Genomic DNA, 23,774 nt, shown 5'->3' on the forward strand with positions numbered 1-23,774 from the left:
CTCGGCGCTAAACTTATTTGGGGACCGACACTCGATCCATTTCAAACTTGAGGAAGGGACGGGTGAGCCTGCCACACGCCGCTTCGGTCGCGAATAGAAGAAAGTCGCTCCAACGATCATCCCTCTCCGTTTCCATAATCTCCCTCCTGCCGTCGAGATGACAATACCACAACAGAACCAAGAATTTCCCCTTGTTACATACTCATTGCTGCCTCCGTGAAACGACGCTCGACTGTAGATACATACCTACTTACATAGATACATGCTACCAACGATACATACGCTGTACGATACGATCATGCCTTTCTTTTTCCAAGTGAGCCGACAAACGCTGTAGCTTTAGAGCACGATACCCACCCACATCGAGAGCGAGACAATAGAAGAACCACATCTGAACTGCCCAATTCTCGATTCTAGCGACCAAGATCGTGGATACGACCAGCCGCTAGCAGCCAAGTTGCGACAGAGGCGATTGAGTCCTCTGGCTGGTCCGTGAAACAGCCCGTACATTCACAAGTTGCGCATTCATCGTCATGGCCGATCATCAACCATACGTCACGATACGCTCGCGGAGACCTGTCGAAGGTCCAGGTTCGAGAAGCACCGGCCCTTCTATGGTATGTCTGATCCTCCACTTCGTTCACAAATAAGACAGCGACTTACACAAATGCCACTTCCTAGGCCGCATCTAGTGGGGGCGATTACTATGCCAGGTCTGCGACTCATGACACAAGCCGTACTAGTTTTCATGTCAAACACATCGGCCAATTCGCACAAAGACTTGAAGATGTTAGTCTCTACTATCCGTCATAAGGACAGTCTCTAAACTCCTCTCCAGTCCGCCGCCCGCGCTTTCCCTAATCGTGGACGCTCCTCAGCCAGATACAGCAAAGTACAAGCATTGCTATTACACTGGAACTCGGATGATCTCTTCGTTATCCCTGAATTGGAAGACCTTGAAAAGTGTTTGAGTGAGGACTATGGCTTTAACACTGACATATTTGCCATCCCTTCAGAGAACTCTCATCTGGAGTTGATGATGCGCATAGGGCAACTGATCAAAGATCACGAGTCCCAGGATACATTGTTCGTGGTCTACTACGGTGGTCATGCCAGAATTGACGAGTCTCGGCAAAGCACCTGGTGTGCGTAAGTATTTCTAGTCGCCATGTCATAGAGATTGTCTAACTTTTGTCAGTACCCGTGAGGCGAATTCGCCTTGGCTTCAGTAAGATCCTCCTCAACACGTATACAACCACACGTCTAACGAGAAAAGGTGGTCTGCGATTCAGACTCTACTCGAACGCTCACTATCAGATGTTCTCATTCTGTTAGATTGCTGCGCTGGGGCTGCAAGTGCAACTTTTCCCAGTGGAGCCAGTATCACCGAGACTATCTCAGCTTCGAGCTGGGACGCCATTGCCCCTGATCCCGGACGATACTCTTTCACCAATGCCCTCATTGAAGTGCTTCAGGAGTGGCGAGTCCGAGCATTCTCCGCCGCTATGCTCCACGCCGAGGTTCTTGCTCGATTAAAACACCCTCGACCCATCACCATCAATGGCAAATACTTTGAGGCTCGATCGACCCCTGTGCATTTCATGATGACTTCCAACCACAAAGCGCCAAGCATCGAAATGTCTCGGATGTCCCGCGGCGATAACTTGCCATCTCCTGAGTTACTACCGACACCAGCGGTGTCCCATGAGACTGGCCGAGCGGCTGATTCCACCACGCCTGTCTCACGGACTGACTACATGTTTACTGAACCCAACGAAGATACTCCTCATGTCATGATTTCTTTGGCGTTGGAGGATGACCAGCGGCTTGATATCAACGCATGGGAGCAATGGCTCGGCGCCTTCCCTGCAATGGCCAAATATGTCAAGGTTCAGGGTGTTTTCAAGAGTCACTCTACAATGCTCCTTGTCTCCATGCCGGTCTCTATCTGGGACTTGCTGCCAGAAGACCATGCAACATCATTCGTTGCTTTTATCCGATCGAATAACTTGATGACTCAGAAGCCCCGAAACCAATCGGTGCCGACCTTGGTTCCCGCAAACCGTTATCCCGCAGAAAATGACAGCGCATCGTTCATTTCAGGTGTTTCGGGTACAACCTTTGTACCTACTGAACTTACGGGGTTGACTGGCCAGATGGGAGCTTTTCGGGATCCTGCGTACGGCAGGCAAACAGGGCCTGTGGTCCGGAGTACTCTCCCGCCTATTCAGCAGCTCTCGCCCTTGCATATGCCACCACTACCTGGATCATCACCTCAGAGCTTATCGCAGCGATCCATGAGACCGATGCATTCCACAACATCTCTTGCCACACTACAGAGGCAACAGTCGTCGTCCTCTTTGGGGGGCAGTGGAAACCTGACGAGACAGATGATTATGAGTCAACAGCAAGCTCTGCGGCGTACCACTTTTGGTTCTGATGTTCCAGAACCTAAAAAGTTCTCTCCTCATGTAGAGAAACGTCTAGAGGAATATTACCAGACTGAGCCATTGCCCAATGATGGGCAGAAAGCATTTTTCGCTTCAAACTTGGGAGTAGAACCGTGGCATGTTGAAGTCTGGTTCCACCATCGGAGAGAGAGGGATGCGTTTTCCCAACTATTCGCAGCCCTGAGAGTCGAAGATTCAAAAGTCGGTGCTCACGAAGGGCCACGCATGATCTTGCCAGCGAATCTAAGTGAACTTTTGGACATATCTTTACCAGGCCAGAGTCTTTTACTCGATATTCGGTCATCGACAGAATTCCAGAGGTCGCACATCAGGGGTGCAATCCATTTGCGTGCCCCCCAATCCTTCCTACGCCCAGCCTCTCTAGATATGGTTGAGCGGGCCTTCCCCGACGCACAGAGTCGGAGGATATTCTCACGCTGGCAGCAAGCGAGATGTATTGTATTCTACTCACGTGGGCTTGAGTATCCCTGGGAGTGCCCCTCAGCTGATACTTTGCTGGAGAAGCTCTGGGCATGTGGCTGGCACGGACGATGCTTCATTCTGAAAGGACACTATCGAGAGTTCAGTGACTCATTCAGCAAACACGTCTACCGCGTTCAAGACAACGATGCCGAGAAAGAGGCCCCCAGGGAGGCACCTATCAGTGAAGGTATGTCAAGCAATGAGACGGAGCTTGTTGCTCTTTTCGCACGATTGGAAACAGAGGACCAGACACGTCATCTGAGCTCATCTCCTGGACATAATGAAGAGCGAACCACAGCACTAGTAGAACAAGAAAAGGCCCTTGAGAGTGAGTTCCAAAATCACTTCCCTGCACTCTTCAAGAAAGCACAAGACGTTCACGGTGTTGGGCGATCTGATGACGAGAGCTTTGTCACCAAGGCGCAAATGGTAGAGTACCTGGATCGCGGCTTGACCAAGATTCGAGATGGCCAGGCTTCCCAGGCAGAAGCCACTGTTTACGAGCCAGGTCATTCGAAACTGGCAGCTGACAGTTACTTTGACCGGACAAATGTCAATCGAGAGTCGGACGAGTATGTCGAAGTTCCTCGTGGAGACGAAGCAGCGTCAGATGGGAGTCCCCAGATGACAAGCAAGGGCAAAGAAACAAGGGCAGCGTCATCCCCGGACGAGATAACTCCAAGAGGGCGAGGAAGCGGACTCTTGAATAAGGTGTTCCGAAGGGCATAGTGAAGGAAACGCGGGTTATGATTTACGTGTTATGCATAGATCGATCTTCAATTAGATCTGGGAGTTTCTTTTATAGGAATAATAGAGCGATAAAGGTGGTATTTCATATCTAGTCATCGTGATAACGAGACAGAAATCCAACGGCTCTCAGCTGTCTTTTTATTCTGCTTCTTAAGCTAGAGCTGGATGAAATTATAAAGGACACTGATGTTTGTTTACCTCGTGGCTTTCACCAGCAAATGGTCGTCATTCTATTCCTTGTCTGAATATCGGCAGACAAAATTAAAGGACCATTCTCACATACCTACTTATAAAGCTCATCTAATCGTCCTTTTATGATGACCGCCGGAATTTCGCTCTTCCTCTTAGTCTCCTCTATTTCGGCATTCATAATTCAAAAAGACCACCCTGCTTCACTGAATGTGCCCACGCAGCATAGGGTATGGTCGAGGCGCGAGAAATGAGTTGAGTAGATAAATTTATGGGATGACAGTTGTCGTGAGGTTGGATGATTCTATAACAACTTACAGCGACTCCAAGCCGAATACGGCAGTTATTCTTGAATGAACAACGTTCCGAATAACACTGTGTGAACAATTCAACTGTGATAATCATACCTTCTTGAATTCAGTTATCCTACAACCGGGCAGTCGCCACTCGGGAAGATGCTTCAACATCTCCACGGCATGTCACTGCGGTTCATAGCAAATTACTTCAGTTAATATTCAGCGTTGATACTCGAGCCAAGTTACCTTGGCCTTCCTTAGTGTTCTACGCCTCCTGATCGATGGGATCACAACAGCGTAGATACCGCAGCCGATGCCGTGGTGTACAGCGGGACGACCTCGTTTTCACGCGGCCAACCGACGAAGCCAAACCGTCACAGGCAATTGTTGCATGGGTGCGTGGAACTCGACGGGAGCGGACTGCCCAATGGAGGGCTTGTCGCGATATTCCAGAAACTGAGAACCTTGGTGTGACGGTACGCAGACAACGGGCAAGGGAGTGAAGACAAGGAGCCTTCTCAGGAGATGTAAAGGACACCTCGGGTCATGGTAGAGGGTAACACGAGTGGGTTAGTGGGTGTATGGGATATCGCAAAGGGGAGAGTTTGCCAGGGGGATATACGGAGTGTGGTCAAGCAGAAGGATACAGGACGCAACAAAGCATCATCAACAAAAGCAATGCTTCATACTGTAAAACTGCAGTACAGGTACGAATAGCGCAATATCTGTCGGTTGTAGGATTTCGGGATGGTCTATAAAGGGGGAAGAGACAGTGGCTGTGGGTCCCCCATATCTGAGCAATGCAACTGCAGAGTAGTATGCAGTATGTAGTACTCCAGCGGTTTTCAAGGCCAGCATAAGCTCAAGGTTAACTCAACTGCCTAGTTAGCTGAGTGCTTGGGGAACAGGGGCGACGTAGCCCACATGCCGGCGCCATAACAAAGGATTGAGATGTCGTAGCATTCATCAACATCAATCATCATCGTCCGAGACTGGTGCGGAGCACGGAGCAGGCTGAAGAAGAAAAATGGCCGACCAAGAGGCCGAACCGGGGAAAGGGTCCGTGGCCTGGGGCCAAGGGAAGCCCAGCCACGGCGGCTCAAGATGGGTTTGGTGTCCGTCTGACAGGACGCTCAGGCCAACCGCTTCAAAGTACATACAGTATCGTATCACGACACAATGGGACATGACAGCATATAGCCTAGGAGAGACAAACACAGGACTATAGCTCTCAGTCGCTTCATTTTTTGTTTGGGAAACGCCTTTCTACCGCTACTATCGCGGTGGGTACCATTGGGTCGAAATAGATATGGCCCTCAAGAGTTGCTTTTTGGCCGTGGGTTGTAGGGATTGTTGGGCTGCATTTGCTCGGTCTGAGGAGCAGTCGTATAACATCCAATACAATAGATGGCCTAGTATATGCTAGGCGCAAACTTTCCTCCATGATACACACCAACCTCTTTGTTGCAAACGGAGTTAACTGAATGGCCAACCGGCACAAAATATGTCTTTCCATGGACCTTCAAGTTTCACAATGCCGACACCGTTGCATTTCCCGATCGTCCTAGCCCAAAATGGTGCCTGACAGTCAATTGCACAAAATTTACCTTGATCGATTCGTACAACAGACGCAGGTCAACGAAATCTGAGCGACTCTTGACCGGGGCCATATCAAGCAAGAATACCCGGATTCTTTGACAGGACGTGAATATGACCAATGTATGTGGAGGGGATAAGTGGGAAAAGAAAAGAGAATGAGACTTGTCAGGATGCAATCAATGGTCTGTTCAGGAGTCGCTTCTATTTCTGTTACACGTTAGTTAACATGAACCTGGAGTATCCTCTCAAACATAATTGACCAGGATCAGGTCCTCGCTTGCTCATATGTCAACAATGACAGGAACTTGGGCCCTTGATCAGTTTGCAAAGATCTGATAAAATCCCAACCAGACATGATGCTGCGAAGGGAGGGGTATAATCTTAGAATACACAATTACCGCAACTCTCGTGAGAGGACGGACGAAGACACCCACAACTTCCTGGTCAAAATCAGATGCCACTCGCTTGCCATTCATGGTGGATACATACCCACGATGTATGTTACCCTCTGCTTCGTGACAGGCAAAACTTCTTTGCCATTATCATCATCATAGTATGATAATAATGCATCCGGCCAAAGTCGTGGGTATTGGTGTCGCATAAATGATGGTCTCATGACAGGTATTATGCAACTTGTAATATGCATGCACGGAAAGGAAGAGACCTCGGCCATAGGCAATTACTTCCGTGATCATGCACTGATATCCTGATTGATATCGTTCAACAGAATCTCAGTGCGACCTCGGGGCCAACGCCGTTCGATCGAGGCGGGGTGATACTGCTTGCACAACAAGGAGTAATCAAGTGGCTTGTGTTGCAACACGGCTCCGAAATGCATTACTGATGGCCAAGGTCTGACCAAAGCTGTCCGAATTCGTGTAAGATCATAGAAGTGTACAAGAGTAACAGAAAACGCAATAGCCGCTGACGGGGGGGAAGCAGACGATGGATTCATCGAAGTATACTCCGTAGGTATATCGCTGAAGAGGCCAGATGCAGGGGATCCGATGTGGCAGTTGATTCAGATGGCCTGCCGCTGAGGGTCCCGCCTTGCCAGGATGCCCCTGTTGAAGAGACAGTTCTACCGTACCGGATGTTTTAAACCGTAGGTGAGTGTCCCCGCGGATCATGTTGCTTGCTGTTCGTGGTATCTAGCGAATATGACATGAACGAGTCATGCGAGTAGGTAGAGGGAACTTTGTTTTTAACAAGATGCGAGGACCTGCACGGAATCTTTGTAGCCGCAAATTTGCGATTGATTGATACTGACTGACATGTGAGCGTTCTAGTCACAGCCACCAGCGAGTTCCGAGGTTGGCGTGATCATATGAGACAAGCAATCAGATACAAAACCAGTGTTATCGAGGATTTGGCCAGTGACACTCAGGTTCTTCGACTGGCGATGCCACCGTCACCGCTTTTCTTTATGTACCAGTTTGACAAAACAAAGTCGTATAGTGAGTGATCTGTGTGTGTCCCCTGAACCTGTACTTGGTGAGGGAGGAAGCACAGCCTGCAAGACCCGCGGTTATCCATTTGCGAAGAACATACGTCTTCCGAAAGTATATCGGGCTTTGGAAATTATGCACCGTTAGACAAGAGAAGATAAAACTTGCTCACTCGGACATTCAAGAATGGAAGGAAGATTGAATCCAACCGGCATTTCTGTCATTCATCGTTTTGAGCATGCAGAAAGCCGTTGATATGGCATAGGTGCCAGCACATGCAGGTCATTATGACGAAGGACAACCTGGCAAAAAGTGAGATAAGCGACGGCGTAGTCTTGAACGTTATCCAATCGGTTGGACACTGGCAACTTTGGATCCTGAAGCGTGGCGGCAAGGGGCGATGTTAGTCCGCATGCTATGGTGTTGTGAGGGACGGGATTGCTATTTTTTTCTGTTTTTTGTTTTTTGCTGTCAGGAGCATTAACCACTAGGGAGACTTGGCGCATCTGATGAAGAACGCCCCCACATTATGGAAAGAACACTTTAGGACTTGTGTAATGTACTGTGAGCTGTGATACCGTCCTAGATCTAGTATGGCAAGGCTGATGAACTCATGCAAGGCGGTGAGTTTTGTAGTAGATGAATCTGGACATGGACGAAGACTTTTTTTTTCTCACGAGGCCTTCTGATAGATCGTTGACAGATAAATGATGGATGGTGACACAGAGATGAGACTGGGGTGTCCCGCAAAATATGTCAAAAGCCAGATCTGCTCAGCGCCAGATTTGTTGGTTTGGAGGGCCCGCCAGCTCCCAATAACTGGTAGGTCAGGGGTGCCCTGAAAGCCCCTCCCGACCAACGGGCTCTGCCGTGGGATGGAAATGTCAATGGCTGTGACCACTGATCGATGAATGATTGGGAGGTCAGAACGGGATGAACAAGACAGCCAGGGTGGTGCCGGGTCGGCGACTCTTTTCCTAGTGCAGCCCATCTTGCGAATGCATCCCTGGATTCCTCCGGCCCATTAAGGGGATGGATACCGAGAGTCTGAATGAACAACAGAGGGTATGCGGATTGGTACCATACATGATTTTGAACAAACAACCGAACTGAGGTTGTCTCACCCACAGTGAGATACCTATATGAAGGGGCCTGAAGGCCATGCGGGGTGCGACGGGAGGCAGCCACCACGTCTTGTCCAGCAGCCAGGGTTCGTTCGCATGGGCAAAAAGGTGTGTAGAGAATGGGAATGACCTTACCCAGTAGCCCAGCATTACATATGTGTGTGACTGGAGCATGCCCTGCATACTTTGCATAGCCGGCACAACGATGTGGGTCAGATCAATGTCGATGAACAAAACAACCTTCTTTAGAACGATGATATGCATAGCGAATAAAGCAAGACCTGGGCCCAACTTTAGTTGGAACATGGCTTAGAAACCGTCACGGTCATCCAGCAAAACGTCTCAGATAAAGGTGTGGCAGAACCACGAGCCTGTTGTGGTTTCTCTATAGCCCATCAATGAAAGTGCATGTCAACGGGTTCCCAACTGAACAGCCAGCGAGAGTGTCGTGCACACTTCCAGCACGTCCAAACTGCTGTCAGTGCGTAGGGTTGTGATTCGGAAGGATTCTGAGGCATCTCCGTTGTGCAGTTTGACAGATGTGGATAGACTAGAGGATTGCCGTAGGGATTTTATTCATAGCCGAAGGTCTGGCAAAAATTGATCGGCAAGAGGAGGTCCGGCGCAACTCCGAGATGAAAGATGAGTGGTCAGCTCAAGATGTCGGGATACTCGTGTGGGCAAGTTGTACCCGGGCACCCTTGTCTGAAGCCTTGAGAATGGGGTGACGACTTGTGCACACACCAGCTCTGACAGACAGATCCATTTGGCTTGGTTGGGTTGATCCTAGCAGGCATGCTGAGTCGCAGCCCTGGACATGGCGACTATAATAGAACAGGATGAAGTAATAACGTGCAAGCCCGAGGTGCTGTATCCGTCCCGATGGAGGTCTAGTTGGGCGGCCGATGCCAAGGAAACAACTTAAAGAACCAGGGTTTCGCTAGTGATGACCCTGGTACTGTAACCGATGTGGTCTGAACTGCATGCACCTGGATTAGTGATCTTGTCCATGGATTGACCGTTGAGGAAATGAGATGGGTGGTTGCGATGCACGTACCGCTCAACGGCGTGCTGATCAGCATACCTCTTGGCATGAAATCAAGTGTTTGTTAGCTGTTAGTTAACCAGTTAGTGAATTAGTTCGCAGTAGGTAATCTCAAAGCATGAATCTGGCTTGTGGTGGCGCAGAGATTCGTAGATGATCCGTTTAAGATGGGCGCTGGAAATCGATCCAGTCAATTTACAGGCGCCTCTTGTCACTGAACCAAGAGGATCGCTATTTTAGGTAGTACTTTCCTGACCATACAGTACGCACGTACTCTGTACCTGCCTAAGTATCTATCTATATGCGTACCAGTATGGAGCTGCCTTATGTATATTCCTGGGAAAGAGGTAAGGTCGGTATGCATTCAAGGCACCTTCCATTCCATAACCCCGTGCAAGATAACGTGATGTGGACCATGATGTGGAGAATCTTGATCAGCTTCCCCATCCTGGAATAGCATCACATCGTCTCCGTAACAAACGCCAACCTCAACGGTGAGTGCAACTTCATCGGTTCACCTGCCGGTCCTGGACCTCAAACCTTCCAGACTTCACCTCGGAAGGTTAAACAAAGTTTATGATCCTGTTTAAGCTCGAGACTCATCTGCCGAGATCAGGCACGCCAGGGACCAACAGGCACGCGCGCCAGCAAGCCTCGGGGGCGTGTAACGTTCAATCCTTTTTGACTGATACCATGTTCTCATACGGATAACTTAAGCTTCATTCAGGTGTCAAGAGCAAGTATGACTTTGACCGTCGTCGGTGACAGACCGTATTGAGCCTAGAGATGCTACAATACCTGCTGTTTCAGTGCACCTACGCCGAGCAGCACATGTACTATGCCATGCTGCCCTGCAATCCCTTCCAACCCGTTTTCTCAGGGACCAATCGTGGCTTTCGAGAATGGCTATCCTGGCTCCGGAGGTGATCCTAATACGTCCCGGCGCCGTGCGATCTTCGCGACGATCGTATAACTTGACAAGCCAATCGCATTAGAGCTTTTGCTGACAGGCTGTTGAGTTTATGTTCTGCAATTTGTGCAAGGGCAAGCAAGCTGTCATAATTTATCTATTCATTTACGATCGACTAACTCTCCGGCTCATGGCTGATGTCTAACCCGCACAAGGCGAAGAAACAGCATCTCCAAAAGAATTTGAGGTGTGGATCTCCCATATCTTACTCACCAACGCACATACACACATACGTATACATATGCGTGTCTTTGCACTCAATGAGGCGTCTGGACATCTATCCCAAGATCTTGTTGGGCCGCCCAAGACCCAGGGACCTGGGCCTGGACTGCCCGTCGACGCCACGGGCCTCCCGTCTCTGTACCCGCCCAAGCCGCGTCACAGTAAGAAATCCTAGCGATATGAGTGGGCTTATTATGCTCCCCTTTCAGGATTGCTGGAAGTCCTGGAAACAAACATAGCACAACAACGACAAGCAAGCTGGCAAGGCATTCCTTACCCTTACCACAGTCAACCCCACGTTGGCTGCCGAACACACAATGAATGCCGGGAGCCTATGGTCCCTACCTATGGACACTATTGTGAGGTCGCTTGGTCAGCCTCGAAGCACAAACGGGTAATGACAATTGTACGATGATGACCACTCATTTAAAACTCTTACCGTGCAGGATGGGTGCCTGAGATAGTGACGCCTACAAAACTGGACGCCGATCCACAACCCGGTACTGACGTGTAATTGCTTGCTTGATGGTAGCGAACCAAGGATTACGTTTGATTCATGGCATATCTGCAACTTGTAGATGCCATTGTCAGTGGCGGGTGCCGTAGCCGCTCTAGCGCTGCCCCTAGCCACAACAACTATGGGGATGACACCCGTCAAATATCGAGGCTGGAGTGTATCAGCCAGAGGCAAAGCCAAGCAGGATCGTAACGGCACCTACCAGCGCTGAGCATCCGTCATTCGTGAACTCTAATAGCACCATAAGCCCGAAACCCATCGGCCTAGGTCAGAGCGCTCCAATCTCGTGATCCCCTCACAAGGAGTGGTGAGAGACTATGTGAGTGGCTTCTGACTTTTATAACGTTGGCAACCACAACCACAACCAGAGTCGGCAATCTAGCGCCAAGCCACAGAGGCTTACCAACGTTGAGAAAATGCAGATCCAGTTAGGGATAAAATTTTATGACCATGTCGAAAATTGTGGTCTGGCCTGTTCAGGACAGGGTACTGTCAAATATGACCACAAACTCATATATGTCTGCTTTCGTGTCGGTATGTATGCGCGTGTAAAGACAGGTATATATGCAATGATACGCCAAGCTCCGGTCTGGTCCTCGCGTAGGACAATCCTATTCATCGCACGTTCTCTCTCAACCGCCTTGACTCCATTGTCCATACGGACAACGTATGTACATAAAAAGGGACATGCAGATGGGGGTGGAAGCGGCGAAAACTAGCTGACACTCCACACTCCACATCTCGAAAAGGCTGCCAAATCGCACACGCCATGGTGTGTTAGCCATCATGGATGGACCTGGTCAACTTTCTCTGCTTCTCCAACTGGGTTCCTATATTGAGAACTAAGAGCCATGGGCGCCAGGTCTTGGCCTCTTGTTGAGTCCCTACTCCATGTCGATAACCACCCCTGATCCAGGAAGCGGCCTTATCCCAGCAACCACCACGAGCCTGTCAAAGCTGTTCATGGGTGCTTTGGGATTGGTGACGTTTCTCTTGTCCTGAACGATACGACGCTAGGTTCTCTTGAGCCAGGCCATTTGTTTCTTCATCTTGCCCCATCCTTCATTCCCCCTGGCTTCTTGATCGCCCTGTGTACCCTGTTCAAGCTCGCATGCCTGAGCCCTTCAGGTTTAGACTGCCCGTCAGGTTGTTTCCTCCACACCTTGAGGCAAAGAAGTCTCTTAGAGAGGTACCTGTCTGTATGGCTTTAAAGAACCTGGCATCCCAGTCCACAACGCTTTGTTCCCACGTCGTTGTCTGTGGCTTGGATGAGTTGGTTTCACTAATACTGCGAGTTCTCCAGTTCAGCCCCGGCCACTTTGAAATTCTCCGCTCAGACTGTTTATGGCCCTGTGTCTTCTGGCATTTCCTAACCTGGATCCCTCGTCTGCGTTGCCCTACGGTCGAGTAGCCCCCACTACATGGGGTTTGGAACAACCGTCAAGGCCAAACGCCGCCATTATATCAGAGATATACAAAAGGCTTGGGCGTCCCACCAACGGCAAATAACCCCCGACTCATCGTTACTCTCTTGAACCACCATCTCCTTCTCTCCGTCACTATCTTCTTGTAATACGACCAGGCTTAGTCTTCAAGACTGTTTGCCTGATTTCGCTCTTTACTCACCAACGCTGCTGTTTCCTGAACTGTCTATTAGATCAGCAACGTTGTGGACTGGACGCTCGTTCAAGTGTTCCTTGACTTCACATTGCGTAATATTTCAGGGTACAATTCATCAGTAATCGAGAATCGAATAGTCCTTCATACCGGGCAATAGATCACGATAACCGCTGTGCGGTTACTACTCGCCCTGCTCGCCATATTGTTATGGAAGATAGTCGTTCACTGTCAAAACAGTCTGAAACGAAACCATCACACTCAGCTCCTCAACTTCACAATATGTCTATGCTTGCTACAGCATCCCCTTCTCCTCACCCTTCATCTTTCGGCATGCCCCGTCCATGGGAAACCAACCGATGTCCCGACTATTCACTTCGACCGAGGACCGAGAACGACAAAGTCGCACTTCCTTCAATTCGACAGGTACATAACATCGATTCGACAAGTAAGCCATTGTGTTTAGCTAATATCACACAGGCATTCCCCGAATTACAGCTTCAGACCCAGCCGCCACATGATCTTAACACCAAGCCGCCATCTACAGGACCACCCTTGGGCGCGCCACCGTTGCCCGCAGCATCACCTCAATATATACACTCACCCAATTCTAACAAAAGAAGGCGACTATCAATTGAACGTGAAGTTGAAATGGAGAGAGTCCGCCAAGTACCACGGCGCTACAGTCCGGATCGAGCTTCACCCAGACAGATTTCACCACACCTACCCATCCAAGGGGGATCACAGGAGAATTGGGCAGCCCCCACAAGGACAAGCCCTTTTCTGACAAACGGGTCAAATTCCCACTCAGTCTCAATAGAAGTCAGTGAAAGAGCAGAGTCTCGGTCGACGCTACCCAGTCTTCCTCCACCACGTTCTCTGGAACGAGAACTACCTGTGGGCCGTGGCACAGCACCTGCAGACGGCTATCGACCACCTCAGCAGTCGATGCCACATTCACGAACACCCATATCTGAGCCCGGCGTTTCACCATACCGTGAGAACGGTTATGGTTATCCTTATCACCACCCAACACGATACCAATCACTATCCACAGGATCAGCTCACTCGTATGACCGGACACCATTTACTCCAGGCACATACAACACGCCTTACCAAGATTTCGTTCGATTTGGGGACATGAGCTCTGCCAGTCTTAGCGGTGATAACAAACAACGGAAGCGAAGAGGAAACTTGCCCAAAGAGACTACAGACAAGCTCAGGGCGTGGTTCGTCGCACACCTTCAACACCCATACCCTACCGAGGACGAAAAGCAAGATCTCATGCGACAGACTGGGCTACAGATGAGTAAGTTTGGCCGCACTAAACCAAGGACGGAGAAGCCTAGTCAAAACTGGAAACTAACATGTCCACCAACAGATCAAATCTCCAACTGGTTCATCAATGCTCGACGTCGCCAATTGCCAGCCATGATCAACAACGCTCGCGCCGAAACTGACGCCATGACGGGCGCTCGAGGCGGTGACCTAAAGGTCCTCGCCACAACAGAACGGGGTGACTTTGACCACTCCAAACGAGAGCCCGCCGGACCCTTAAGTGACGGTGAGGGCGCCACTTATGACGAGGAACTTGAGGCGTTGAGCCAGCGAAGGCCTGGCACCATCGGCAGGGGCAGCGTCTAAACTCAGGTACTAAGAAGATCCGCATTGGCCATTATTTGAATGATCTTGTTTTTTTTTTCCGGAGCGATACCCTTTTTCGGGTTTGGTATGGGAATAGCGCATTTTATGTTCTTGCTACTGTTTCTTCTTCATGTTTGAGGTTTTAGCCTCCAAACGCGTTTAGCGACGGGATATCCTTTGGGTATTTGTGCTATCTAAAGCAGGGATATTGTTTTTCACCTTTGGTCAGCCATTGAATCTTTGAGGAACTAAAAGCATGGTGGACAGTCATCACAACATTTGAACGAAGAAAACGCGATATATACGATAACAGCGTTTACATGGAGGATAAAGAGAGGATGGGTCTCCCGGATGAGCATTGGACTCAAAGAAGATTAGACACCCCGCGGACAATCTACGATAATCTAGGGGGCTCATGATGACTTTGGCAAAAGGTGAACCAGCCGCCTTCCTTGTCAAATCATACCAAGTCAAATCAAATCAAAATAAATTACAAGAAAAGGAAAACTTTGCCAATCAGGGATGAGCCAACTACGGATACAGACCACAGTACTGGAAAGCGTTCGTCCGACAATGACCTACCGTCTGTGCATGCATGGGTGGGTGTAAGTCCAGGCAGGACGGGCCACGGTAGGATTTTAGTTGATTCACCTATCAAGGACAGCTAACCATATGTACATACTAGAAAGCTTTGATCTTAGGTGGAAATACCAATTATCGTGAATTTCCCGATCCCCGGCCCACCAATATAACAGCATGAGACAGCCAGACAGCCAGTCTTACCGATATCGTCGCTAACACTCACATATTACTCGCTCCAGAATCCCTATGTTTGCCAGTGCAGATTTAGGGGAGCCATGTGGAGTCAATGGAGAGGATGATCTTAGCCGGGGCTATTTAGAATGCCACCGGTCACGTATAGCGGCAACGGCTAGCCTATGTTAGGAGCCACTGGTTTAATAGAGCCAACTACCATCTCACTTCAAATCCGATCAGGTAGGGAAGGTCTGCCAAGTTCCAGTGAGGAAAGGAGGCCATGTTCCGAGAAGGGAGCCAGGGACCAAGTTGAGGTCCATGTTGAGATGTCTTTGAACGAAGAGCCAGTCAACCGGTTCTGTCATCCTAAACTGGGCTACGGAGGATTCGACGACTCTGTTAATGCGAGACACACCCAACGGAGACTCTCCGGTGCTCGGAATTTTGATGTAGCAGGAGAAGGCGAGGTAGGGTGCGGGTGGCATACATACAAACATACCTAGCTAGCTACTTAGGTGGGAGGCTGGATGGTTACATAAAAGACGAGTTTTTCATGACTTAGCAATGATGAGTACACATCCAATGGCAGTTATGCATGGCGCCAAGAGGGGAATTTGAACGAGAAAGACAGTGAGAAGGAAGAACAGGTAGTATCGGATATCCATAGCACAGAGAGGCACGTTGCCTACCAGTCAATAGCAGACAGTAGTTCATGGTTGAAGATATGCAGCAACAACACCACCCACAGGTGCGCCTCTGCCGCTGCATGCACATCTAGACAACCTCATGAGGCGGTTGCCTTCCCAAAAGAGTAACTCATGGCCTGTGACGGTTTGCAAGCGACCACGGATACATACTGTACCTATAATGCTGTCAGGGCCAGGTCATGGGCGCTTGGATTGCGGCACTTGCAAAGGCCGTATCGGGCTTCTAGGAGCGCCCTGAGCTGTGAATGCCGCAAGGACATGACATCCATCTCCTTGTAAAGTTCAGTCGAACGATCTACACATGCAGACCAGACCAGCAGGGAACAGGGATGCACAGCGGGCATGAAACATGTCAAGATTGACCGGTGAGGGGGCGTTTCCAGACAAGGAAGACAGGGCGACAGGGAGACAGGGCCTCTTGTGACCGGTCCAGGTGCCCAATACCTAATATGCAAAAGGGCCTGAAAGTTGACTACTACCCCCAGGAGATGTGAGCAGACGGAAACAAGCATAAACCAAGCAACTTAGGCAAGACGGCAGATGCACTGTCCACCAAGAGTGATAATAATACCAACCAGACTATGCATACATACATAGACCAAGTACCCAGTCATGCTTTGCCGAGCTTCCACATGAATCAGTATAACACACCGGACCGACTTTTGATGTCACTTTCTGCGTCAATTGAAAGCCAGCCAACCAGCCAGTCACTATTTGTCTTTGTGGCAGCTTTGCATAGCCTCCAACGGATATCAGGTGAACAGTTTGTCTGTGCGTTTGTCTTCATGGTAATGCTCTGGTCACCACAATGTGCAGCAGTCACTCTGTCTGCCCCTATCGCTGAAGTATTGTGTCGTCAAAGTCATTCGGGCATTGGCTTGTTTCAACAGATCACCCCACAGCATTTGGGTCTGGTATCCGTTGCTAGTGTTGATACATCTGTTATGACCATTGCTGATGACCAAGACTCTTCAACAGAAGTTCCCTCCGAATTTTAGAGTAAATGACACAAAACGGGCGTTCGCCGCGGCAAGATGCTGGTGGACCATGAGGGGCGCCAGCGACAGTCTGTGGCGGGCTTAGATGACAGCTAGGCTGAGAGGCGTACCCTTTTTCGTACACATGCTCGTCTGTGAGTACCACTAGGAGGCTAGTAGTCGTTATGGCTGCGTAGTGCAGCCGCTCAGATGGACTCTTGAGGAAATTACTCTGGCTCAACTTGAAACTTGGCATGATACCCTGAGCCTATGTAGAAATCATTTGAGCAACCTTAGCTGGTCCCTTTAGATTTCCTGTGCTGAACTAAGAAGCTCATTCTTTAATGTAGTATGTTCCATTGACAGGCCGTTTGACATGATACCCTGTTTCGCTGGCCCAGAGCACCTTGAATTGGTGGGTCGTTATGGATGGAATGACTTGACCTAGTGGTGGTGAGTGGTTCACCAAGTTTCCCTCTCTGCCTCTCTCTCCTTTCCTTGTCCATGGCACTGGAGCAAACAAACCGCGTGGCGTGGCTGAAAGACAAGACGTTCCTCAGAACATCCTTAATGTGCCCGCCAAGGTGGCATGTGGGCGATGATAGGTGGTTACCAACTGAGTGACTCAAAAGCAAGCTGATTAGTGTGGGCCACAGTTCAGCATTGCTCGGGTCCTTGAATAAGCTGGATGATGCTATACGGAGTTTTCTTCATCTCTTTGACTTCATAGTAGACAAAGCGGCGCAAGTCGCAAGTTGCCGCAAAGACGGCGAGCTACAATATCCTTGATACCGTTTTTTTCGGATCCGCTGAACCGAAACAGAGCTTTGGCATGCGAGCACTCTCATTGCGGTGAGGCTAAAGAAAGGTCTGAGACAACCTGGATCTTTCTTCGCGTGGCAAGCATGCTTCAAAGTAACTTGACGTACTCAGCTTTAGAGCATAAATTCAACGTCAACTGGAGCCCAGGTTTGAGATGCAGGGCGCCTCACTACCTCTGCAAACCAGGCGGTTTCAATGTAAATTCTGCGGCGCATGAAGTGCTCAGGGCCCTACCGCCGATCCCTGATAACTCCGGAGCCGCCTCCATTATGTCAAAATGAACAACGTTACCTCTCAGTTCTAACTTTCGCCATTCCAGGGAGACGAATTGACTTTCTTCACTGGCTCGTGCGTGCCCGTTCATCACAGTTTGTGCAATTTAAGCGGTTTCTTCTAACAAAGCCACATTTAATGGGTTCAAGCAGTTGACGCGGGTGCTTGATCATGCAGACACCTATGCGGCTAACCGCTCATACTCCTGGGGTCTAGTCATTGAGGCTTGTGTAAAGATGCGTAGGCAGAACATTGATAGCTACTATCATTTTAGATGGTACTCCGTACTGGCAGGGCTGATATAAGAAGGGCGATGCGGTAATCCACATCGCCATTTTGTCCCCTGCCAAGTTAATCCCCGAGACCCCGGGCTACGACGTTGATCAGCGGAGCGTATGCTCAACGAGTGCCTGGTTGTAAAACTCAGAGGATAACTCAGGAGCGGGAGATAAGGAACCATCAATAAGAATTCCCAGTGAGAAAAGTCCATGCGAAACAGGATCTGTGCGTTCAACGCTGTGGTCAACCGTCAAAGGCTATTGTCGCCAATGCCTTTCGTTTCAGGGCTGCGACACCTGGACTTGATTTTGTGTCTCTGAGTACCGGAGTTGCCAGAACCGTTGCTCAGGGTTGGCCTCGTTGGACTCAACGCCACCACCTGATTGGAAGTGTGGAAACCTGAATGGCGTAGAGTCTAAGCCAATTTAGGGCTGCCCCTAGCTAGGTGCTTTTTGTCGATCTTGGTGATCGGCCGGGCCTTCCAGGACCGCCAGTGCTCCAGAGATAGTGTTGAGGCCTAGTTGTCAATCGTCGGCGCTTGTCGAATCGGCAGCAGACGGCTAAGTGCCACATCTGTCCATCAGAGTGGGTCTGGCGACCGTCGAGGCAACTCGAGAAGCCCTGTCAAAGTTCTAGCTCGGCTGATGGAATGACTAGCTAACACCGGGAGGAACAGGTACGATACAAACCATTCGGATTTTAAGCCCGCGTTTCCCGTCGACTGAGAACAGCAAAGCAGCGCCGCACACAGTACGTACCTATGCGTATGTACACATGGCTGGGGCGTGCCAGTCCGTGCCCTCTTAGTCCCTGAACATGTGTACTGTAAGTACGGTAGTGAGAGCGATGGCGATGACAGCCACTGTTCCCCTGCTTTCAAATGGCGGGAGCCTTGTAATACGACCGTCATTGATGGCCCAGTGACATCGTCTCATCCCGGCTGTAGCGCGGCAGCACCGAAGGGGCAAGAAGCGCGTTGTTCATGGAAAAGCGCAGTGACTGGGGTTGTGGATGGATGATGCTGCCCTGACACCTCGTTGTGAAGTCAATCTGGTCTGAGAAAAGTCAAATTCTAGACTATCGTTATGCAGCGCCTTGAAATACGAATGCCTTTGGCATAATGGTGGGTGCTGATGAAGCCCCTGCTGCCCTGGCAGCGGTGGTGGTGACAATGACGAGGACTGACGAGAAAGAGCTGAAAACCTCGTCGGAAAGAATAGGTACAATAGCAAAGTGCTTTGATCTCTGATCTCGGACGACTATGGTCGAGAACGATTAGTGAACGTGAGGGGTTTTGAGTTTGCCCCTTGATCTCCGCCCTGGAAGAAGAGTCCGAGGGCCAAGCAAGCTACTGACTGATTGGGCTGAGGCGGGCGGGTAGTAGCGGTGCTGATGGTGTTGAAGATCCAGGTGACTGAGTGCTTTCAGGTGCTCCTCTTGCGTGTTGAAGATCTGATTGCCGAAAGGCCCAAGTGACATGCTCATCGGGCACAGGGAGAGATCCAGTTAACCTAGGCGGAGAAAAGTCGAGCGAGATATTGTCGGCTGGGGTGTTTCGGGCCGCCAACACACAGACATACTGTACTGTCTAGGTAGACTTGTATAGTATGGTGCATATACGGTGCAGTGGAGCATTAATGAAGGGCCTAGAGGGCTAAAAGTAACAGTAATTTGTTTCTGGTGGCTATGAGAGTCAGAGTGAGAGTGATGGAATCAATATTAGTGACGTTGGGTCCGTAGGTACCTTACCTACCTTGCGTTACAAGCGATACGTTTCTCGCTTCTGCCTTCCCACCAAGGTATAGATGCTTTAGATGGGCCAAGCTCAACCTGAGGTACCTACCTACCTTACTTTAATCAAGACACAAGATATTTTCCATTGGGAAGGTACTGTAGGAACTTTAGGTAGGTGCCTTTAGGTGTGGCTGATACGCAAGGGATGAAGAAGCCATCTCCTACCCGCGCCACATCGAAGCAGGAACAAGCAGCCTCTTTTTTTTTCGTTGTTTTTAATGGAGTCTTGGTGTGTTAAGGTTAAACGAGCCGAATCATTTACCGACACCTCAGTAACAAGGCACACCTCACCTTTAGTAGTTTTACCTTGTCAAGGTTCTTTACCTAGGTGAGTACCAGGCTACTCAAGCATGCATTTGCATTCATTTTTGCGTCTTTTGCTTCAACTCTCAATAGTATAATCAAGGCAGTTACGTCTCGGTCTCATGTTGCTCGCGTCTTCGCTCTTTGCGATCCTGACTCATCAGAACCTTTGTCGGGCTATTGTCAGCCTCTCGGCCTTCGGACAGTTTAGATTTCCGACGTTTGGTCTGTCAAACGGCAAACCACATCAAAGCTTGACGACGTGAAAATGCCTGTAATACGTTTCTCCATCGTGAAGACCCTCGTAATTGAGCCTTCATACGTATTCCATTACTCGTCGGGATAACACGATAACTTGATTGCTCTCCGAATGCTTTCCGCTCTGTATCTATCTGACAAGGTTCTTGAGCCCCATCTGCAACCTCTATCCACCACGCACAACACTCTACAGCGACAGCAAACTTGAGATCTGAGGAGGAATAATCGGAACCATCTTATCATTCATTGAATGACCGTGCTTGTTCATCAAGATGCCACCAGACACAAGCGAGCCCGATCCTTCCGGCCAACCTGAGTCTGCAAAGACTGAGCCTTTAGCCTGCGTTTCCTGCAGAGCCCGCAAGTTGAAATGCGATCGCACGAAACCGGCGTGCACTCGCTGTGTCAAGGTCTCAAATGAGTGTGTATATCCAGAATCCCGGAGAAAGCCCAACTTCAAGAGAAGAAATGTCAAGGAACTCGAGGCTCGTCTGGGTAAGTATCTCGACAACCAACAGTTGTACTGTAATCATGAACCACGAGTCGCTGATGATGTATCTCAGCTCAAGTTGAAGATTATCTCAAGGAGGTCAATAAGAATTCTTCAGAGGAGAAAACAGACGATGGGAGTCCAACTCAGCCACCGCAGGCGAATGTCAACTTCTTTGATATGGACTTTACCCCTGGACTGGGTCAGACAATTAACAACCTGCCTGATCCCGATTTTCCGTCTTTCACATCACCCAACATGGTCCAAAATCCACAGGAGAGCCCCCAGATTCTGAATGCGCAGTTGATGAGTCTGGGCATGACCGAACCTTTGCCGCCGGACGATGTCATGGAAGAACTGTAAGAATGGTCGGTATTCGGACCTCCAGGATGGGCGCTGACCTTTCTAGCAACAATATCTTCTTTCATAACCAATATCGCATGATACCAATTATCCACCCAGGAAAATATCTCCAATCTTTTTATGGCCCCCTGCTCCGAAGACCCCCTATGTGTCTGCGATATGCCATATGGGCTCTAGCAGCCACTGGCAGCACCAAGTTTGACGAGTACCACGATGTCTTTTACCGTCGATCGCGGGCGTACATTGAGGCAGACATGATGAAGGTGGGCGATTTGGAAGTGCTTGGCAGGTCAATGTTGACGGTTTTAGGGACACGGGGATGCTTTCATATCTGTTCAACACGCGCAGACGTGGGCCCTCATTGCGTTTTACGAGGCAAAACACCTACTTTTCACGAGGTCGACCATAAGCGTAGCAAACTCGGTACGACTATGTCACATGATAGGACTTGACCGCCTCGATGGGGACCCCCTTGGAATGCCGCCGGCACTGGGACCTCCTCTTACATGGGCCGAATTGGAAGAGCGAAGGAGAATCTTTTGGGGGGTGTTTGCTGCAGATGCACATTGCAGTATCTCTACAGGATGGCCGAGTCTGATTAACTCGGAAGATGTATGATACACTCACCCCTTTCCTGAGCAATGCTGACCATGACTTAGATCGCGACAAGGCTTCCTGCCTCGGAAGAAGCATTTGTTGAAGATCGCAAGGAGGACGCCCCTTTTCTGGACGAGGCAATTCAGGGTGCCCAGTACACAGGGTTTGCTGGAACCATCCTTACTTGTGAAATTTTCAAGATCATTCTCCGTCATGTTCACCGATCCAAGCCCGACTCGAGAAACGAAGATCTGATGCATGGGTCATTTTGGACTCGACACCGCGATTTGGACAACACCTTATCCAGCCTCTTCATGTTTCTCCCCGAGAAATTCCGCCTCCCTGAGAATGTGCGAGACGTATCAGCACTCCATTTGAACCTCAACCTTCACGCCGCGATTATATGTCTGCATCACGCTGCCGTTGAAAAAGCGGACAAATACAACCTCCCTGATCATGTCAAACAGGGTAGCGTCACTCGCCTTCGAGCGGCTGCCGAGGAGATTGTCAATATCATGCGACTGACCGCCAACGGCACTATGTTCTTTGTATGTATTCTGTTTATTTCTTGTATCTTGGCTAACGATCGCGTAGAAGAGCCCATTGTCTGCTCTCTCGCTATACTGTACCACTACGGTTTACGTGTATCTAGGCAAAGAGGACCCGGTCACCGGCTTAAGCACAATTGACCTGTCAAATTTCCAGCTCATAATCCAATCTATGGAGGCTATCGCACGTGTGCACACCATCACACGAACGTTCTTACAGCAAGCATGCCTCGACATCGAAAAGAACGGGCTCAGCTCTGTTATTCAAGTACCATCATTGAGGAAATATCGAAACGCTTTTGGACCAAGCAGGTCGCGTATCCCCATGCTTGCCCGAAGCTCAGTTGCGGAGCATACCGGGGCATCGCCTATCTTGTTTGCTTCCAACTTCACCCAGGAGAAACGGATGGATGCTGAAGAGTCAAGATTGGACAAAGTGGCCAGTGCCATGTCGCTGGGAAAGACGTGTTATTCAGCAGTGCTTGGGGCCGCTGCTAGAAATGTTGAGCCTGCGGGTCGATCAGATCCGGAAACCAATAAACGAAAGAGAACGAGAGAAAGCCCTGGACCTGAAGTTATGGCCAATATGCGGAACAAAGACCCTCTTCACTTGAACTTGAATCCCAACTTCAGAGGAACGGGTATGTGGCCAGCATCATTCTCACCCCGCATGGCCTCAGGTGCTATTTCGCTACCGGATCGAACAAATTCATCAGCCGCATCTTCGCCAGCTCACCAAGGTTCAAATCAAGGTTCCTACACGAAGACGGTCTCCGGGAGCAGTCATACCTCACCTGATATCGGCCTCGGGAATAGTGCAGAGGAAAATCGGATCGATTTAAGAGCATTTCAAGAACGCATCTCTACACCGATATGGCAGTCTACCGAAGAAACACTCTTTGCACAGATGGCGGCAAATACTATTCCCCTCGGTGATGGTGATCCATGGGGGATATTGAATGCTGTCGATCTCAGCTGGGATGTTGGCGGACTTCCAGCGGGAAATTGACAAGGATGGAGAAGTTTGGATTGAGTTTATCTGTATTACTAGGAACGACTGGAGTTTTTGGTGCTTCATTCAGTGGACGTTGATGTGTTGAACGAAGGGGAACTTGTACGATATATACCCATGATTTGTTGGAGATGACGACACACACTCTTGTACTCGATTTGGAACCAATTAGAGGAAATAAATAAACTGGAAATGATCAAGATATCTATGAAATACTCAAAACCTGAACTACGTATGTCTG

At 49.6% G+C, this 23,774-nt stretch overlaps 6 protein-coding genes across 13 annotated transcripts; 3 read left to right on the forward strand and 3 right to left on the reverse strand.

Annotated features, from left to right (window-relative positions):
* Nucleotides 1–70: 70 nt before the first annotated feature.
* FVEG_07053 (hypothetical protein) lies at nucleotides 71–3,865 on the forward strand. Its single transcript, XM_018895552.1, has 5 exons — nucleotides 71–617; nucleotides 682–789; nucleotides 839–1,149; nucleotides 1,199–1,228; nucleotides 1,277–3,865. Exons 1-5 carry the CDS (start codon nucleotides 534–536, stop codon nucleotides 3,660–3,662), a joined length of 2,919 nt encoding a protein of 972 aa, XP_018752836.1. The 5' UTR covers nucleotides 71–533; the 3' UTR covers nucleotides 3,663–3,865.
* A 2,593-nt stretch (nucleotides 3,866–6,458) lies between these two features.
* FVEG_07054 (hypothetical protein) lies at nucleotides 6,459–6,722 on the reverse strand (the record flags this gene model as incomplete). The annotated part of the gene is made up of 1 exon (XM_018895553.1): nucleotides 6,459–6,722. The coding sequence occupies one exon, from the start codon at nucleotides 6,720–6,722 to the stop codon at nucleotides 6,459–6,461; it is 264 nt and encodes an 87-aa protein (XP_018752837.1).
* Nucleotides 6,723–10,436: 3,714 nt separating this feature from the next.
* On the reverse strand, nucleotides 10,437–11,596 carry FVEG_07055 (hypothetical protein). Of its 3 annotated transcripts, XM_018895555.1 has the most exons (4): nucleotides 11,497–11,596; nucleotides 11,296–11,427; nucleotides 10,987–11,243; nucleotides 10,437–10,930 (listed from the first exon to the last, which is right to left on the reverse strand). In XM_018895555.1, the coding sequence occupies exons 2-4, from the start codon at nucleotides 11,350–11,352 to the stop codon at nucleotides 10,918–10,920; spliced, it is 327 nt and encodes a 108-aa protein (XP_018752839.1). In that variant the 5' UTR covers nucleotides 11,353–11,427; nucleotides 11,497–11,596; the 3' UTR covers nucleotides 10,437–10,917. The 3 variants fall into 3 exon arrangements, with proteins under 3 accessions (XP_018752839.1, XP_018752840.1, XP_018752838.1); XM_018895556.1 differs by having other exon boundaries at nucleotides 11,016–11,243; nucleotides 11,296–11,569; XM_018895554.1 differs by having other exon boundaries at nucleotides 10,922–11,243; nucleotides 11,296–11,569.
* Nucleotides 11,597–11,657: 61 nt separating this feature from the next.
* On the forward strand, nucleotides 11,658–15,875 carry FVEG_07056 (hypothetical protein). Of its 4 annotated transcripts, XM_018895560.1 has the most exons (5): nucleotides 11,658–12,292; nucleotides 12,397–13,136; nucleotides 13,191–14,019; nucleotides 14,092–14,360; nucleotides 14,622–14,899. In XM_018895560.1, exons 2-4 carry the CDS (start codon nucleotides 12,921–12,923, stop codon nucleotides 14,352–14,354), a joined length of 1,308 nt encoding a protein of 435 aa, XP_018752844.1. In that variant the 5' UTR covers nucleotides 11,658–12,292; nucleotides 12,397–12,920; the 3' UTR covers nucleotides 14,355–14,360; nucleotides 14,622–14,899. The 4 variants fall into 4 exon arrangements, with proteins under 4 accessions (XP_018752844.1, XP_018752842.1, XP_018752843.1 ...); XM_018895558.1 differs by having other exon boundaries at nucleotides 11,658–13,136; nucleotides 14,622–15,875; XM_018895559.1 differs by having other exon boundaries at nucleotides 14,092–14,931.
* A 2,046-nt stretch (nucleotides 15,876–17,921) lies between these two features.
* Nucleotides 17,922–19,517, reverse strand: FVEG_16004 (hypothetical protein). Its single transcript, XM_018905233.1, has one exon. The coding sequence runs from the start codon at nucleotides 19,076–19,078 to the stop codon at nucleotides 18,749–18,751; it is 330 nt and encodes a 109-aa protein (XP_018752845.1). The 5' UTR covers nucleotides 19,079–19,517; the 3' UTR covers nucleotides 17,922–18,748.
* A 275-nt stretch (nucleotides 19,518–19,792) lies between these two features.
* On the forward strand, nucleotides 19,793–23,761 carry FVEG_16005 (hypothetical protein). 3 transcript variants are annotated; one of them, XM_018905235.1, is made up of 7 exons: nucleotides 19,793–20,290; nucleotides 20,359–21,018; nucleotides 21,087–21,372; nucleotides 21,423–21,639; nucleotides 21,686–21,988; nucleotides 22,036–22,521; nucleotides 22,568–23,761. In XM_018905235.1, the coding sequence occupies exons 2-7, from the start codon at nucleotides 20,796–20,798 to the stop codon at nucleotides 23,528–23,530; spliced, it is 2,478 nt and encodes an 825-aa protein (XP_018752847.1). In that variant the 5' UTR covers nucleotides 19,793–20,290; nucleotides 20,359–20,795; the 3' UTR covers nucleotides 23,531–23,761. The 3 variants fall into 3 exon arrangements, with proteins under 3 accessions (XP_018752847.1, XP_018752846.1, XP_018752848.1); XM_018905234.1 differs by having other exon boundaries at nucleotides 19,793–21,018; XM_018905236.1 differs by having other exon boundaries at nucleotides 19,793–21,018; nucleotides 21,087–21,639.
* The last annotated feature ends 13 nt before the right edge of the window (nucleotides 23,762–23,774 follow it).

Source organism: Fusarium verticillioides, chromosome 7 (genome assembly GCF_000149555.1).
Source record: "Fusarium verticillioides 7600 chromosome 7, whole genome shotgun sequence".
NCBI classification, from domain to species: domain Eukaryota; kingdom Fungi; phylum Ascomycota; class Sordariomycetes; order Hypocreales; family Nectriaceae; genus Fusarium; species Fusarium verticillioides.